General features: G+C 37.3%; 1 protein-coding gene across 4 annotated transcripts in view; it reads left to right on the top strand.

The window, feature by feature from the left end:
• The first annotated feature begins 666 nt into the window (after nucleotides 1-666).
• The window catches only part of LOC106871398 (solute carrier family 12 member 1), a 170397-nt gene continuing 150708 nt past the window's right edge, over nucleotides 667-20355 (top strand). The window contains exon 1 of one of the 4 annotated variants that reach the window (XM_089357858.1): nucleotides 667-2866. In XM_089357858.1, the coding sequence (XP_089213984.1) occupies nucleotides 2414-2866 (453 nt within the window). In that variant the 5' untranslated portion in view covers nucleotides 667-2413. The remainder of the gene's footprint in view (nucleotides 2867-20355) is intronic. The other 3 variants (XM_089357859.1, XM_089357860.1, XM_089357861.1) reach the window with 3 other exon arrangements.

Below are 20355 nucleotides of genomic sequence, written 5' to 3'. Positions count from 1 at the left end.
ACAAGTAAATAAAGAAGAGTGGGGGGAATACACACTTAAAGTCAAAAATAGTTGCGAAACAAAAATTACACAGAGAAAAGTAAAAGAATCGCATTAGAAAATAAAATAAGGAGAGGGGTAGAGTGGAGAGGTGGGTAAGACAGTGAGGGTGGAGACAGAGAGTGAAAAGAAAATTGAATATAAGAAAGAAGAAAGTTTTGGCTAAAGGTAAAGGAATAATATTTAATATATGGTGACGACGAAGGAAACGACAGACCAGCAAAAGGTGTCTATACGTATAAACAGGCTTTTCTTCAGCCTGCTATGTACATGAAAGATTGAAGAAATAATATAGTTGATGAGAGAAAGAACGGAACTTACAACGCACCAGAATAACGAGTATATATATATATACATATATACATGTATATATATAAAGCTGCTCTTACCTAGGTGTTAAGAGCTAATGAAACTTTATATCAACACGCAACGGAGAAATACAAGGGACTTTTACGAAAGCAAGTAAATTTATTCTTTGATTCATTCATTACAGCGAGAAGCAAGCTTTTTAGGAAGGAACGAGACACGCCGGTGAAACTTAATTTTAGCTGTCAATCTCTTTGTCTTCCTTTGAGTGCGTACATATATATATATATATATATATATATATATATATATATATATATATATATATAGTTCTACATACACCCCTCAAAACAAAAGCACGGTAAAACGAACCCTCAACTGAGTTTGTAAGGAAAAAACTATATACATATACATCCGTTCTTTAGATACATACATACATACATATATTTAAGTGTTTTAAAGTATTTTAAAAATACCAGTTTTTCTTTTCCTTGTGAAAATTACAGAGGGAGTAAAAAAAACAGTTTGCTCTCCTACTTTTACGCACCTATTTTTATTTCTGCTGATTTCCTTATCTTTCTTTGGAACAAATTTTAAACCAAGTAATCCGCTAAGTCAGATTTGCACATAAACACAACAATTCCTTGACTTCTAAACCAGACGTAAACTAACACATTGGCTGATTAACAAACTAATTGATAGCTTCGTCAGTCTATTACTCCTTTTGACGTAGACATAGTTGAGACTCATTCACATCTCTCGTCTCTGATTCTCTCTCTCTCTCTCTCTATAATATCTTTCTATTTCTTTCTTTCCCTCTTGCATCTTTCCTCTATTACTTTCACTTTTCTCTCATTCTCTCTCTCTTCTCTCCTTATTTTCCACCGTTTTCTCTCACTTTCATTCTCACAAACATAATCAGATTTCCTCACACATCTATCTATCTATCTATCTATCTATCTATCTATCTATCTATCTATCTATCTACCTACCTACCTACCTACCTACCTACCTACCTACCTATCTATCTATCTATCTATCTATCTATCTATCTATCTATCTATCTATCTATCTATCTATCTATCTATTTCACCCTACAATATATACGTACACACATACTTATACTTGAAATAAAATTTTCAAAAATAATTACATAAACAATTAAAATTTATTGAACTTTTATCTATTATAACTGGAAAAAATAAGAGATTATTTAATATCACAATTATATTTAAAACAACGAAATAAAAATACATTAATATTAACTAAATTGCTAATTAAACACACGCACACATACGTGTATACACACGATTATATTGCAAAAGGTGCACACATGCAAAGGTAACCTATACACAAAGGAAGTCAATCATATAGATGTATAGTTATCTATTATACGTACAAATACACACATAGATGCAGGCACACTCACACTAACGTAACCACAGGCACGCACGCTAGAATACACACTCAAGCAGCCACATAAACACACACGCGGATAAATACACACCTCGACGGAGACACGAAAACGCGCGCTCAGACACACAGACACAGCTGTACATTAAACGCGGACAACGCATACACGCACATACGTAATCATTCAATATTCATTTACGCACACACGGACACACATACACATATTTTCCCCTCGATATACGTACAAAATCGATCAATTTCCATTCAATATAACACGCACACACACACACTCATACATATATAAACACTTTTTTTTTTCCGCGAACACACAAACACAAAGACGCGCACACATATATCGTCATTCATACACACATATACTGTCATTCACACACACGTAAACATCTACCGTCACTCACACACGTATACACATACCGTCATTGATACACGCACGCACGCACACATACAGACACATGCACATATAAATATACCGTCATTGATACACACACACACAGACACATATACAGTTTGTCTCCACCCCCACCACCAAAAGCACATACATACACACGACCATACATCATCAATAGAGACGAACTGAAGCGACCGCATTTTCTCTTTCTCCGCTAAAATCCTCATAAAAATAATACAGAGGGAAAACATGGCGGACAGCAGAAGCGAAGGCATCGCACTGGAGACACCGAAACAAGAAAAGAGACCTCGAGACAGTATTCTAGTCCAAGAATCTAAGGACGAACTAACAGATCTACCCAGTGAGGCCAAACGAAACAGCTCGTCCCGTTTTAAAGTGCATCGTGTCTCCATTGCCGAACCGTGCGAAGATGAAGACGATAGTGCTCCACAGCAACACTATCGTTATAGTATTGATAGCGGTAGCGAGAGAATCCTTGACTCGCCACATGGAACCTTCTCTTTCAGTCCATCGGACACTTACAGGACTCATTCGTACGATACGAGTAATCTGAAGACATTTGGAGGTAACACACACGAGGCCATTCCTCACTTGGACCATTATAGGAATCTTTTATCAACTACAGCAGCGTTAAAATCACGCCCGACCCTTCAGGAGCTACATGAAGGTAAACTTCCAACGGTAAGTTAACCTCACCAACTTTCATTCACTCGTTTATTTTATATGTAAACATATATTTAATTTCTTGCTCTCTGGACTTCGTTTCTTATTAATACTGTATTTATTCACTGGGCTTATAGTTTTGCGTATTCTAATCCAGCCTTAATTGTTTTTGTCCTTGTCTCGAATGTCACATATTCGAAAGAGTCAGCCCCTTTAAATGGTGACGTTTACCACACAGGTTCATCAGAAGAGAATGTCCGGGCATGCCCTGTCGTATGTTCATACGCCATTTCTGGCTGACCAGAAGCTCTTTCTTTCTTTTTTTCTCTCATACATACTCATATATACGCATAAACAGTTATCACTATATATACATACCCACGCCGCTTTGTACACGCGCAATGTCAGCAGTTGCCACATTACATATAAACACATTTACACCCAATATCTTTCTCTCTTTCTTTCATACACGAACGTGTGTATGTACAGCCGTACACACACACATATATATATATGAACGTTTGTATGTATATGTTTTTATGTGTGTAAATTAAGTGTCCAATAATTAGCGGTCAGTCGTGATAGGAAATGAAGAGGATGAAATGCAAGCCTGAAAAACTGATAGAAATTATTTGATGTGCTTAGTAATGATTAAACACACACACACACACGCACATGCACACGAGTGTATGTATGTATGTATGTGTGTATGTAAGTATGAGACAATGCGAGGATGTGGTGCTCCAGTATAGCCGCAGTCAAATGACTGAAACAAATAAAAAAAGAATAAAAAGAATATATATATATATATATATATATATATATAAATATAAATATATATATATATATATATATATATATATATATATATATATATATATATATATATACACAAGGAGAGAAAGAAGGAGAAAGGAGGAAAAAAATTCAAATATCCGAAAGATAGAGAGAAAGAAATAGCGAAAGACTAAGCTGTGTTTACATTATTGTGGTTCACATGAAAAACTGGCATCAGACTTGCCATGTAAATATCACAAGCCCTTCATACACCCACACGTATATTATACACACACACACAAACAATCTATATACATATATTTTCAGAAGTTAATTTTTAAAGGACAAGAACAAAGATTTCTTTCATATCTATGACTTTCTAAAAACATTTTATTGAGCTTGAGGAAATGGGGATTTGTGATGTTCATACAGAATTTACACTAGCCATTTTTTTTTCTGTACAAGGGGTTCCCTATTTTATTTATTAGAAGTATCTTCTCTCATAACTGAATCTTGTGTACCACTAGTAATTACTATCTAAATATTAAAAAATTCATACAGTTTATTTCCCTGTGTAACCAAAATAAATAAATTATCAAGTGTTGGAAAGAAATGATATAATTGTTTTCATTATTTTGTATAAAGCTCAATAAAATTTCGTTTAATTACACTATGAAAGAAATAGGAATTGTTATTAGTCCGTTGTCTTCTCAACTTCGATGTTTACCTAGGAAAAAGTTTACATTTAATATATAACTTAGGAGTGGGGGATCATTAAATAAAAGGTTTTAATTCTTTTAATAAGTAATTATGGAAAATTTCATCTAACAATTTGATTAATCTAGCTGTCGTTTTTGACCGCATAGGTGATAATATTGATCACTAACAATTGACATAATGCCACACATTTTGCGGGAAGGGTTACTAAATTAAATCGACCTTGGTTTTTGATTGAAACTTTATCGCCTTTTCGCCCACCCAGTCAGACCATGAAGAGCGAAGTTGATGACCCCCGACGGGATTTGAAATCATAATCCCGCCGAGGTCAACTTTTCCATTCATTCTTCCGGAGTTAAGATTTAACCGACTAATGAATATCACCATCCCGTTCTATAAGACAAGTTGATAAAATTAAATTGTATTAATGGTACTACTAAAGCAGCGCGGACCCGAACGCGCAGTCGCGCGTCCGCGCTAGCTAGTCGTGAGTGGTCGATCCTAACCCTAACCCTATTCCTAACCCTAAACACGTATTCATTTGCACACGCGGGTTAGGGTTAGGGTTAGGGATAGGATTAGGGACAGGGTTAGGGTTAGGGTTAGGATCGACCACTCAAGACTAGCTAGCGCGGACGCGCGACTGCGCGTTCGGGTCCGCGCTGCTTTAGTAGTACCGTATTAATTACCTTCCGTTGTATAACCAAAACGGAATATTTAAGGAGGAAGACAAAAAACAAGGAGGAAACGAATACCAACGCTACTTGAACCAACCAATCGAAACTATATCCGTTATATATTTTACACGCACTGCATATATCTATAATATTGTAGGGATGGTTTGTAAGTCGCACGGAACCTTGTCTGTGCATGCTTTAAAGCAGGGTGAGTCCTTACTTTAAAGCAATTTTTAAGCAACACGTCTCCCTCCACCCCGGCGGCAATTCATTTGTGGTTGCTTACTAATAAGATTAGGTGGAAAAACCTTGCTGTGTTGTATTATATGTCGCTCGCTTAAAAGTACGTACCCAACGAACTTCGTTGAGTCACGACTTGAGATGCTTCAATTTCACTTCGAATATACTTCCTGAGTGAGGCATGAGTGTCATGTATTTGACATTTCGTTTGCTTTTTATTTACTGAAAGGGCTTAAAACATATTTTAGCGATGTAAAATACTCAATGTAATTTTTTTTCAAGTGTTTGTTTTTCTTTTGTCGTGGCGCAAGTATATTAAAGACGATGCAAGGACTGTGTATGTTATTATGGCTTTTGGAGACAAAAACTAACAAATGTTGAGATTCATAAAACAAACTAGCGCCTGCATTGCTTTTCATGTATACTCCTTTTTAATATTGGAATACACGCTGGGCGTCTTTCTCGCCGGGGACATAAGAAAAACAAATTAAAACTTGAAAGGTGACACTGAGAAATTTACGACGCTAAAATATCTTATAGACACGCAAGGTCTTTTTTCTTTGTATATATATATATATATATATATATCTTTTTCCCACGGAGTCTTCTTTGTTTTTTTTTTGTTTATCCCACTCCTGTTTTCGATAACATTTCCGGGAACTATCCTAAATGATTATAATTATTAAATTGTCCATGCTTCTTTTCGGTTACATCGATATCATTTTGTTATCGACAACACCCCCGCTTATATCACCACCACCATTATGGAGCGAACGTCCGAAATTAAATGATTTCTTTTTCTCGTCTTATTGTGTTGCTGATTAATTAAACAGCTTTGGCTGAGTTAATAAAAGCCGAACCGAATTACTTCATTCCAAAAGCATTGCTACTGTTTTCAAAACACCCACATCTCATCAACACAGCCGACACTTCATTGTTTTCTTACTCTCTCTATTTTCACTCTCTCTGTTTTTCACTGCGACTCCATTAGTCACTCTTTCTCTCCCCCTCTCTCTCTTGCTCCCACTTTCTATTCTGTAATTCTTATCAGTCTTTCTAATTTCTCTCCTCCTCTATTAGTCACTGTCTCTTTTTATGTCTCTTTTAATTCCTCTGTCTCTCTATTTTCTTTTTTCCTGTTGTTAGCCACGTCGTTTCTCTCCCCCCCCCTTTTCTGTTCACTTATTCGTCCCAGTCTCTCTATTTTACTCTCCTCTTCTATTAGTTATTTTGTCTCTCTCTATCTATCTCTAATTCATTCCACTATCTTTATTTTTCTCTCCCCCTCTGTTAGTCCTTTATCTCTTTCTCTACCAGCTCTCCAACAGCTCCCAGTCTTTCTGTATTTCTTACTCCCCTCCACCTCTGTTAGTCACATTTACAAATAGTATTCTCTCATGTCCCCTCTTTCATCCCCCTCGATTCTCAATTCGCCCATCTTTACTCTTATTCATCTGTCAGTCATCTCTCTCGTTTTTTATCTCTTTCACCGCTTGTCTATCCCCTCCTTTTAAACTCCATGACTTTCACTTTTACTGTTGGCTTTTCATACCCGCTTCCCCCTCTTCCTTTATCCAGGGGCTTATGTTTAATGCTTACTTATATAATAAGCACAAGGCAACAGAGGAAAAGGGAATAAAAGCATGTACTTTCATGTCTTGCTCATGCGTTATTTACGTAAGTTCGTACGTAGACTGACTTACAATACTACAATCAACGAATCGAAGCTAGTCACCGGTATTCTAACTTTCATTCATGTGGTAATCCTGCTGGTAACTTTAATACATCTATTGTTACTGTTTTAACCGTAGATCATCTCTGATACATCAGACCCATGTCAAAAGGTGTTCCAGCTAAGAACATAACAGCTTTTATTCCGAAACTGTGAAGATTACAATATCGTCTCTCTCTCTCTCTCTCTCTCTCTCTCTCTCTTTTCTTTTCTTTTTGTTTTTGACGGTAAGATGTGATCGACTGCTATTTTTAACTGGTTAAGTGACCTCATAGCGGCTTCCTCGTTGTTTTAATTGTTGCTGCTGGTTAGTCCCAGGACAGCTGTCATCTACCATACCTATAATCAAGAGCGTTCCAACCGTGACCATTCTGTCTCATTTAGTATAGCTTGTATGAAACTACATTCTCCCAATGCATTCACTCTTTTACTGGGGCTGCGACCGTGCTGGGGCACCACCTCGAAGGTGTTTTAGTCGATATGATTCTACCTCTGTACCCATCTTAAGCTTGCTACTTATTCTGTCGGTTCTCCTTGTCGATCAGCTGGATTACAGGGGTATAAATAAACCAACACCAAGTGGTATGAAACGCACAAACACGAAGCCGCATACATACATACATACATACATACATAAATACTTACATCCATACATACATACACACGTATTATATACGACGAGCTTCCATACAGTTTTCGTTAACTAAATGTACTTGTAGGGCCCTATTTTTTATGAGACAGTTGAGTGTTATTTGGTTGCTATGTTTGCAAACCGAGGGACCGCATAGAGAGAAAGGGGTGAAGTGGAGTGGGGCTCGCTCCGTCGTTGGTTCCTGACAAACATCTGTTACACAAACTTTACCATTGCTTGTATAGTCTGCTCCGACTAAATATATATGTGTGTGTGTGTGTATGTGTAGCGTACAAAGGAATATGTACTATTAATAATGTAAGAATTTAGCTTTGCTGTTGTAGTATTTAAGCAATCAGTATTTGGAATACTTGGCTAAACGCATTATCTCAGTTGACAGAACAACCCAATACGAGATTTATCGAAGTGTAGCGCATGTTTATTTGTTTATCTGCGTAAACCTTATATAGATATTAGCACCATATCACGTCGAAAACACCGGTTTTCGTCGGTTCACCGAAGTTATGCAACGTCCAGTCCAACATAATTCATTCTTAGATGAGTGACCGCTTGGGAATCCTAGGTGCTTGTAAGCATCACCTTGTGTTTATGAATGCGTGTAGCTTAGTGGTTATGTGCTCGTCTCGTGATTATAATGTCGTTGGTTCGATTCTTGCATCAGGCGGTGCATCGTGTCTTTGAGCAAGGCAGTTTAGATGTTGGAGGTAAAGAATACGCACACCACCCATTTTCAACGTAAAACCCTGATACTAAACCCTAACCCTAACCCTAAACACCAGGTGTGCGTATTCTTTACCTTCGCCGATTAGTTAATACTAAGACGAGGGACCACTTTGGAAACTTCGGAGCTTGTAAGCATTACCTTGAGTTTGTAATGGTACATAGTCTAGCGGATAGGTACTCTGCTCACGATCCTAAGGTTAAGGGTTCAGTTCCTGGATCGGGTAGCTCTTCATTTCGCATTGCTCCGGTCCACTTAGCTACATATGAGTACCATCCAGCTGTCACATTCTGCAATGTTTCGCCGAGTCAAAGGTGAGGAGATCCGAAAGGGTATATATATCTCTGCTCCCGACCACATGGACACCTGAAACAGCGAGAATATGATGCATGTTACCATGCCATATGTGTTTACGAGTAACAACTGCCTGTACTGTATCTATGTGTGTTGCAACAAGATAAATGTTTGTGTTAGTGTTATTGTTGTTTAGCCCTAGGTCAGTCCAAATTGAACCGACCCATAATCAAAGACATTCTTGCGGCTACCACCCTGTCTTTTTCCTGTGTTCGGGTAACACAGAATTACGTGATTTGAGGGAAAATTGGTGTCTATTTCTAGCATGCGGAGGAAGCCACTTTGTGGTTTCCACGTTTATAGCCAAATGTGTGTTGTTGTTTAGTCTTATGTTGATCAGCCCTGACTGAGCACACTTGTAATAAATGGTTGGGATAATCCCGTGATCAACCCGTCTTTCTGTATGTGAGGAATTTTACTACATTGTTCAATGTACCCTTCATTTTAGAAATAGTGTGTGGGTTGTGGGAAATGCAATTGCAATGTAGGATAAAATATACTCTAGCCGTGACCATCCCGTCTATTTAGGCATATCTAGGATTACCTTATACAATGTAACCTCTCCCAATTTTTTTAAAAAGAGGAGTGCGAAATTTGAGTGCAGTTTGTTTGCTATTTTTAGCAGGACTAGTGACTGTATGGAGGCTCATTCGTCGGCCCTATATATATATATATATATAATGTTGTATATTCAGGCTTATCTAGAATTACCTTATATAAGGAGCCCTCCTCTGCTTTCTCTTCAAACAATAGGCTGTAATTTGAAAGCGATTTGTTTGCTATATTTAGCAGGTCGATTGACCATTTACAGACTCGCTCATCAGCTGTTATAATGTTAAGATGTGTGTGCAGTTAGTATTACAAATTACTCGCTCATTTCGAGGGATATATTAAGCAATAACGAAGGGATCTCTCTCTTTCTCTCTCCAGATATTTTCATTCACTCCCGTTTCACTTTACACTGTGTTCATCTTTCATTTCTTCATTCACGTTTTCCCCATATACTCACGTTTCACTCGCTGCTCATTCTTGCTAATAACGATTATCACCAACCGTCTTAACCGAATTCTAGTGATTATTATATTTAATAAAGTTTGTTTTTGTATATAACCGATCTTAATGATGTAATCGATATATTCAAATAATTAAAAATCAAAATCGTTTGTCATCACTGACTGAAAATACCAGCGATAATGTTATAGGTATGTAATAAATAAATATGTGTGTTTGTGATACAAGCAGTGTCCATTCATTTCTATTATTCTGGGGGAACACGTTTGGCTATGGGGAAGTATTGCCTTACTTGGAAACAGTAAGGCAGTAAGGGCATCCGACTTTAGAAAATCTGCCTCAATAAACTTCGTACTACATGAAAAAGTGGACGTTAAGCAATGATTATAATAACGTATATAATATAAATACACATTTGTATATAGATATACATTTATACACACACGTATGCATATTTATATACATACACACACACACACATAGATATGCACACACATAGATATGCACACACATAAATACACACACATAGATATGCACACACATATAAATACATACACATTTATATATACAGACATATACATACACACATTTATATATACAGACATATAAATACACACACATTTATATATACATACATTTATATATACTTCATGCATACTCTCTCTCTCTCTCCCTCTCACATATACATACACTCATTCTCTGGTGGTGAATAAAATTTTGGCAGGAATGAGTAAAAGCTTAAGAGTTCATGGGGCTTGGCTACTGAAATTTTTGCTAAATTCCTTTATTACAGAACAACAAAAATCTGTGGATCATGCTGAAGTTGAAGTCAAAAGTGAAAATTTCGATAACTTTCTTAAAGTTTATCGAAATGACTTACAGTCTTGAAGCTTAATTATATCCGAGCCTGGTGTAGCCATCTGGTTTCACCAGTCCTCAGTCAAATCGTCCAACCCATGCTAGCATGGAAAGCGGACGTTAAACGACGACGACGACATTCTTTAGCATTTAAGCTGGCCACATCTGGTCTAAATAGAATTTGTTTTATTTTCAAACTGGTCAGATCTGACTTCTTGCACTACCCTACAATGTCATTAAAAAAATAAACAATCACATTATCAGAATCTCAAAGTTACATGATAGTGTATGATTAATTCAAAATAATGTGAATGCTAAAAAAAAATTGGTTTAAAAAAACTGGTTTTAAAAAAATAATAAAACTGCAAACTTATTGCAAGTGTTGCGCAACTGTTGAGCCCATTTTCATAGCTTTTCCAAGTTCATACGTGGTGAAATCTCGGTTTAACCTTGTGCATTACTTCCTAAGCAAATAGAAAAATCTCTTTGATCAGAGTATCTGGAAATTTCTAGTTCAAACTCACAAACCTGTATCCTTACATGTGATCTCCATGACTGCCAAACCTATCTTTCTGATTAAAAAGAAATACAAGCTTTAAAGGTGTATTTGTGTCTGTAGTATAGAAACTCTTTCTCAAGTAAATTGTGTTAATTGTATAGCACTTAAACAGGCCATGTTCAACCTGAATGTTCTGCCTGTTTTATCTTCAAAGTGGTCAGACCAGCGTCTCATAACTACCATACAATGTCATTCTAAAAGATACACTCACATCATTGAAATCTTGAAGCTGTAAGATGATGTATGGTTAATTCAAAATGATGGGAATAAATGAACGTTATATTTGATAGAGTTATCTGAATGCTGAAAGAAATTGGATAATATGTGCAGACGTGGCTGTGTGGTAAGAAGTTTGCTTTCCAGTCACATGGTTCTGGGTTCAGTCCCACTGTGCGGCATGTTGGACGAGTGTCTTCTACAATAGCCTCAGGCTGACCAAAACCATGTGATTGGATTTGGTAGATGGAATCTGAAGCCTTTTTTTTATGTGTGTGTGTGTGTATGCCCACCACCACCACTTCACAAATGGTGCTGTTGTGTTTATATCCCTGTAACTTAATGGTTTGGCAAAAGAGACTAATAAAATAAATATCAGGTTTCAAAAACGAAAAAATAATTACTGTGAACCTACTTACATGAGTGGATTTGGTAGATGGAAGCTGAAAGCAGTATATCATATATGTACGTACATACATGGCATGTTTCTTTCAGTTTCCCTCTGCCAAATCCACTCTCAAGGGCTTTGATTGGCCCAGACTTATAGTAGAGGATCCTTGCCCAAGCGCAAGGTACTGGGCAGTGGGATTGAACCCAAAACCACATGGTCGGGAAGTAAGGTTCTTAATCACACAGCCATGCTAACTTATTTCATTCTACTATAGGTACAAGGCCTGAAATTTTTAAGGAAAGAGGTTAGTTGATTACATTCATCCCAGACCCCAGTACACATGTACTTATTTTATTGACCCTGAAAAGATGAAAAGCAGAGTTAACCTTGGAATTTTAACTCGGAACACCATGTTTAGTTGGTGAGCGTATTCCTTGATCAAGGCTACCTAGTGTATATGGTTTTAAAGTTTGCTTTAAAACCATATACCTAACGAATAGCAATCATGAGGTTCCAAATGTGATTTTATTGTGCAGCATCTTTGGTTTGTGTCTTCTATTCAGCGCCTTAGGAATGAAATTGAGAAGACAGAAACACTGAAGCAGTCAATTGGATGGACTGCAGTTGTTCTTAGGAGTCAGAGCTACTTAATCTGTCACCCTCATTAAAAATCTGCTAAAGATACCCAAGCCATTGGGTATCTTTATCTTTTACTTACTTCAGTCACTGGACTGTGGCCAAACCAAGGTACCACCTTGAAGGGTTTTAGTCAAACATATCATCCCCTATACTTACTTATTTAATTTTTTTGAAGCTTGGTATTTACTCTGTTGGTCTTTTTGCTGAATTTCTAAGTTATAGAGCCATAAACAAACCAGCACCAGTTCCAAGTGGTAGGAGGAGGCACGCACAGGCGCAAAGGCACACACCCACACATTCACATACTCATGCACAAATATACATGTATATATATATATATACATATATATGTATATATATCTACCCCAGGGTCTTTAACTCTTATTTCTAGCAATGTTGGTGCTACACTGCATCCTCAGTCACGATTAGTGAGAATTGAATTTTTCCTTTTTGGTTTTGTATTACATATAGCTGCCTTCATTATATATATATATATATATATATATATATGTATGTATGCAGATATTCATGTGTCTGTATATATATATATATATATATATATATATATGAGACCTTTGGAAATGTGCTGTGCGTGAGAAGACCCGGCAAGCCAAGTAAGATCGTTGCCAGTGCCCCTGGACTGGTTCTTGTGCGGGTGGCACATGAGATGCACCATTTTGAGCGTGCCCGTTGCCAGTACCGCCTGACTGGCTCCCGTAGGATTTTCGAGCGAGATCGTTGCCAGTGCCCCTGGACTGGCTTGTGCGGGTGGCACATAAAAGACACCATTTCGAGCGTGGCCGTTTTCGTGCGGGTGACACGTAAAAGCACCCACTACACTCTCTGAGTGGTTGGCGTTAGGAAGGGCATCCAGCTGTAGAAACTCTGCCAAATTAGACTGGAGCCTGGTGTTGCCATCCGGTTTCACCAGTCCTCAGTCAAATCGTCCAACCCATGCTAGCATGGAAAGCGGACGTTAAACGATGATGATGATGATATATATATGACAGGCTTCCACATAGTTTCGGTCTACTAAATTCCCTCACAAGGCATTGGTCAACATGGGACGAACAGTAGAAGAGTGTCTTGCCCAAGGTGCTGCACGGTGGGACTGAACCGCAAAACCGCATGATTGCAATGCGAGGTTCTTAGCCACACAGCTGTACCTACTGAAGACATGCAGTGTGACTGAAACTCGGAAGCTTGTAGTGGTGGTGATGTGAATGTCTTTAACCATCTGACATATAACTATTCAGCCACACTGCATGTAATAATGCTAAAATTACCCAGGATTAAAAAGAGTAGGTCAAATTAAGAAAAGTATTATAGAAAGTCTGTCTGTTTGTTGTAAGCTTGTTTGTGCTAGTTAATTAGCAATGACAATTATATGTAATTTGGCTAGGTGCCTGTTTATAACTCGTCACAGATGGAATGCTGCTCTCATTGTATCCACTGCGGAAGGTAACAGAAAATAGAAATACCTGGATTGTAACGATTAATAATAGTGTCTCATTTACATACGCAGCATAATTGCTATGTGTGCAGATGAGGCTGTGTGGTTAAGAAACTTGCTTTCCGACCATGCGGTCTCGGGGTCAACACCATTGCTTGTCACCTTGGGCAAATGTCTTCTACTATAGTCTCAGCTCAAGTCAAGCCTTGTGAGTGGATCTCGTAGATGGAAAGTGAAAGAAGTCCATCACACACACACACACACACACACACACACACACACACACACACACATATATATATGACGATGATGATGATGATGATATATATATGTATTTAAAAATTGTCGCTTCAAATCGGAGAATAAAATATTACAATGATATATTGTTATAGATCATCATCGTTTAATGTCTGTGTTCCCTGTATCACAAGAGCCGGCCAGACCAAAGCTTGCACCAGTCTTCTGTAACTGTATTGGCAGGATTTTTACAGCTGGATTCCCTTCCTAACACCAACCACTCAGCAGTCATACACACACATATATATATATATATATATATATATATATATATATATATACACACACATATATATATGAATATATGTGCATGTGTATGTATGAAGGCACAGCCTAGTTGTTAGGGTGTCACACTCATGGTTGTTAATTGGTGGATTCAGTTCACAAACTGAGTGGCGCAATTGCACTCTTTAGTAAAACACTTCATTTAATGTTGCTGCAGTCTTTGAGACACAAACAACATGTTGTCATTACTACACAAGTGATGGCAATGCGAAGCTGTGCGGTGATAAACGTACACATTCACACATCATATACATGTGTGCTCCCCACCTCATGCACATGCATACACGTACATACACACTTTTGTAGATACATGTTATACAACACATACATACCAGGGACATGCTGCCCAGGTAGGCAAGGTAGACATTGCCTACCTCGAATAGAATAGATCGATAGCAACATTTTCCTCTCATGACAAAATATGCACCTAAGTCAATATAATTATGAAGGTTAGTCTGATTACTATGCATAAAATGCAAAATATTTTATTTTTTTGTAGATTAGGTAGGCATAATTCATCCCTGCTTTTCAATCTCAGTATTTAAGCGACACGTAATACTGCTGTAGTACATGTGCTGTGTACATTTCTACAACACTGCCGCTGGACTGGCTCCTGTGCAGGTGGTACGGAAAATACATCATTTTGAGTCTGGCCGTTGCCAGTACCACATGACTTGCCTTCGTGCCTGTGGCACGTAAAAGCACCCATTACACTCTCGGAGTGGTTGGCGTTAGGAAGGGCATCCAGCTGTAGAAACTCTGTCAGATTAGATTGGAGCCTGGTGTAGACATTTGGTTTGCCAGTCCTCAGTCAAATTGTCCAACCCATGCTAGCATGGAAAGCGGACGTTAAACGATGATGATGATGATGATGATGTTTTCTCTACGTGTTATAAAAGCAGAAGTAAATCTGCCTTCAACTCAGTTGCATGCCTGTGCTTCACTTATCTTTTCTGTGCTTTACTACATAGGGTCACCAACTGCCTGCCCTGAGTACTTACTGACAGCACATGGCTGATACATGTGATACATGTATTTATATATATATAAACATCTCTGGGTGGTTATATATATTTAAATGTGTATGTATGTGTATGTATATATGCATACATATTTTTCATATGTATGTATGTTTATGTATATCATCTTTGTCATCATCATCATTTAATGTCTATATATATATATATATATATATATATATATATATATATGTATGTATGTATGTATGTATGTATATTTGTATGTATATGTTTTTCTAATAATTGGTACAAGTTCGAGAGTGACTCAACACACAAAACATTTGGTCCTTGAATCACTCTTTAACTTTTGCTGACTAGTAATAAGAAAATGTATACATACTCCTGTTTTGAGTTCTATTTTCCTGTTTGCATCACCAAACTTATGTTTGTGAGTGTGTGTGTGTGTGTGTGTGTGCGTGCGTGTATGTGTGTGTATGTGCATGCATGTATTTGTGCATATGTATATATGCATGCATGTATATGTGTGTGTGTGTGTATATATATATATATCCACTTGTATATACATATATAATGTGAGTCTGTGTGTGTGTGTGTGTTTTTGTAGGCATGTATGTATGTTTACGTGCATATGTATGTATGCATGTATGTATGTGTGTGTCTCATATATATATATATATATATATATATATATATATATATATATATATGCACTTGTATATACATATATACATGCGAGTTGTATATACATATATACATATATACATATATACATGTGTGTGTGTCTCATATATATATATATATATATATATATATATATATATGCACTTGTATATACATATATACATGCGAGTTTGTACCCTCACTCTCCCCTCCACTCCTTTTTGTTGAAGAAGTGTAGGCTTCAAACATAAAAGGCTTTCTCACTTTCACAAGCAGCAAACTAATACACCTGCTTGTTGTTCATACACCTGTCTTTGTCTTTTGTTTTTCTGTAAATTTCAACTATATATATATATATACACACACACATACACACACACACACACACACACACACACACACATATATATATGTATATGTGCAAGCGTAGGTGTGTGGTAAGAAGTTTGCTTCCCAATCACATGGTTCCGGGTTCAGTGGATTTGGTAGATGGAAACTGAAAGAAGCCTGTAGTGTGTGTGTGTATATATATATATATATATATATATATATATATGTATATCTGTATGTGTGTATATGTTTGTGTGTCTGTGTTTGTCTTCCCAACACCGCTTGACAACCGATTGCTGGTGCGTTTGCGTCCCCATAACATAGTGGTTCAGCAAAAGACACCGATAGAATAAGTACTAGGCTTACAAAGAATAAGTCCAGGGGTCGATTTGCTCGACTAAAGGTGGTGCTCCAGCATGGCTGCAGTCAAATGACTGAAACAAGTAGAAGAAATAAAAGAAAAAAGTATATATATATTTATAAGAAGTGCACACATAAAGTCAAATAGTCAAGATACACCTGAGAGAACCAGTTGGAATGCCTTTGATCAAGGATTCACTCACCTGGAACCAAACTAAACCATAAAAAGTTATTAAAATTTGCAAACAATATTTGCCAAAAATCACTGCTACTTTCTGAGTTATTTTTATTTGTCATATATGAAAGCCAACAGTTCATCATCATCATCATCATCATCATCACCACCACCACCACCACCACCACCATCACCATCATCATCGTTTAACGTCTGCCTTCCATGCTGGCATGGGTTGGACAGTTTGACAGGAGCCGGCCAGGCAGAAGCCTGCACCGGACTTCTATGTCCGTTTTAGCAGGGTTTTTTGGGGCTGGGTGCCCTTCTTAACACCAACCACTCAGCAGAACATATAACAATATACATTGTTAAAAACAGAGGTATAATAACATAAATATACAGCACACTTTGAGTATATGATTTCATATTTCATTACTGGGGTCGATAAAATAAGTACCAGTTGAGTACTGGGGTCGATGTAATCAGCTATCCCCTCCCCCAAATTTCAGGCCTTGCACTTATAGTTGAAAAGATTATTATTATTATTATTAAATAAATAAATATTTGTTTATTTAATTATTTTATTTTATCATTTCATTCTTTTACTCTTTTACTCTTTTACTTGTTTCAGTCATTTGACTATGGCCATGCTCGAGCACCGCCTTTAGTTGAGCAAATCGACCCCAGGACTTATTCTTTGTAAGCCTAGTACTTATTCTATCGGTGTCTTTTGCCGAACCGCCAAGTTGCGGGAACGTAAACAAACCAGCATCGGTTGTCAACCGATGTTGGGGGGACAAACTCAGACACACAAACATATACACACACACACATACATATATATATATATATATATATATATGGCTTGGCGATAACTATTAATTTCCAGTACCGCTGCCGTAGTCTCCTTTAGAGAGACTTAGAAATATTAATAACTCTATTTCTGAAAACCAGTGGATAGATTCCACTGAAATTAGATAAATAACCTTAGAACAGATAGTCAGCAGCGCCGCCTGGCTGGGGCTTGGCTGCTCTGCATTGACAAGGGGCAACACCCTGAGACTAATCTGCAGATGCCAAACCAGCAGGGGGACACTGCTGACCTCCCCTGTTCGAAGGTTATAAAGGACACAGGTTTCGTGTGTCACATAGCTAGCTAGAGGCGATGGCTTCTTGGAGCTAATTCACGGCAGCTTTCGTCCTAGTTTTGGGACTGCCATGTTGGCTTGGCGATAACTATTAATTTCCAGTACCGCTGCCGTAGTCTCCTTTAGAGAGACTTAGAAATATTAATAACTCTATTATATATATATATATGAGCTTCTTACAGTTTCCATCTACCATATTCACTCACAAGGCTTTGGTCGGCCCGAGGCTATAGTAGAAGACACTTGCCCAAGGTGCCACGCAGTGGGAATGAACCCAGAACTCTGTGGGTGGTAAGCAAGCTACTTACCACACAGCCACTCCTGCGCCTACCCCAACAAAGACTTGTCTGTCTTTTTATTGTTCCCCCTCATCCGTCACCCTGCTAGCAAATAAATGAAATCGTTAATATTATTAATAAGGCATTGAGCTGGCAGAATCGTTAGCATGCCAGGCAAAATGATTAGTGACATTTGATCCGTGTTTTATGTTGTGGATTCAAATTCCACTAAGGCTGATTTTGCCTTTCATCCTTTCGGGTGTCAATAAAATAAGTACCAGTTGAGCCCTGAAGTTAAAGTAATCGACTTATTCCCTCCCCAAAATTGCTGGCCTTGTGCCAAAATTTGAAACTATTATTATTATTATTTTGTAAAATAAAATAATGTCCATTGTCTTCTGCTGAACCGGAGTCATCCCTTGACTCTAGGGTCACAGCAGGTCCTCATCTCATGGAGAGTACATGGCGCAAAATGTGTGCGGAACCTAGAAACACTATTTTCTAACGTTCTCCCACATTAACACTGCAAGGGAGTTTGTTGAGCTGCTCATCAAGGCCCTTTTTAATTAGCCCTAACGCTCCAATCACCACTGGTGCTGTGCTGCTTTTCATTCCCCACATCTTGGTCACTTCTATTTCTAGGTCTTTGTCCTTAAATAACCTCTCAACCTCTTTAATGGACACATTTCTCTCTTATGGTACTGTCACATCTATTATTATTATTATTATTATTATTATTATTATTATTATTATTATTATTATTAATATTATTATTATTGATATTATTATTATTAATATTATTATTATTATTATTATTATTATCATTATTATTAATATTGAGTGAGAGAGCAGTGCATGCCATCAAAGTGACACTGGGGTAAAATATACGAAGCCCATTATACCCATCATGACTACCCGTCTGATAAGGGTACACCAGGCACATGTATCACAACCATATGTGCGTGACATGGTGATCTCATATCAAGATAAACAGCGTATGACCTCGCAGGTGGGGCCCAGTTAGAATTTTCTTCAGGTTGAGTAGCCCATCCCGCTCAAAAGGTCCCTGAATAAGGTTTGTTTAAGGATGTTGAGCAAAACACCCATGTTTCCAAAGGTGAATTATCCAAACCCCAAAGAATTCCTCTCAACACATGGCTATGATGCTCCCCCACTACTTCTGCTCATGATCAGAGATGCACACATCGTCAGCCAACAAGGGACATGCTCGACTGGTTATGGTCAAACAACTGACAAGCAAATCTGTGGTATTAAGCAGAATATTTGCTGTAGCCCATCTTTTTATACCAAGACAAAACAACGTACATGATAACACTTCCAATCAGTTAAGATCAGAAGCCATGAGAGCCATTGCCTGGTATTGCATCCGGGCATAGAGAGCCTATTATTATTATTATTAATATTATTATTAATATTATTATTATTAATATTATTATTATTATTAATATTATTATTATTATTATTATTATTATTAATATTATTATTATTATTATTATTATTATTAATATTATTATTATTATTATTATTATTATTAAGGCGTTGAACTGGCAAAATCGTTAGTATGCCTGGAGAAATGCTAAACGGTGTTTCGGCCGTCCTTACGTTCTGAGTTCAAATTCTGTCGAGGTTGACTTTGCCTTTCATCCTTTCAAGGTCGATAAATTAAGTACCAGTGAAACACAGGCTTCTAAAGAATAAGTCCTGGGGTCAATTTGTTCGACTGAAGGCAGTGCTCCAGCATGGCCGCAGTCAAATGACTGAAACAAGTAAAAGAGTTAAAAAAAAGAGTAAAGAGTTTATGAATGAAATCTGAATTCATGATTTCATGGCATTGTTATTCACCTTTTGACATGACACAAAAATATATTTGAGTCACTCTAACTCTGTGTACACTGGCTTAATACTTGTCTTTTCACCATTTGATTTTAAATGCAAGGTATCCACACCCATCTGCATTGTTTATTATAAAACTTTCA

This window comes from Octopus bimaculoides, chromosome 9 (assembly GCF_046866305.1).
Source record: "Octopus bimaculoides isolate indiv1 chromosome 9, ASM4686630v1, whole genome shotgun sequence".
Lineage (NCBI taxonomy): Eukaryota > Metazoa > Mollusca > Cephalopoda > Octopoda > Octopodidae > Octopus > Octopus bimaculoides.
The sequence above is the reverse complement of the archived record's forward strand: the minus strand, read 5'-3'. Positions and strand labels throughout refer to the sequence as shown.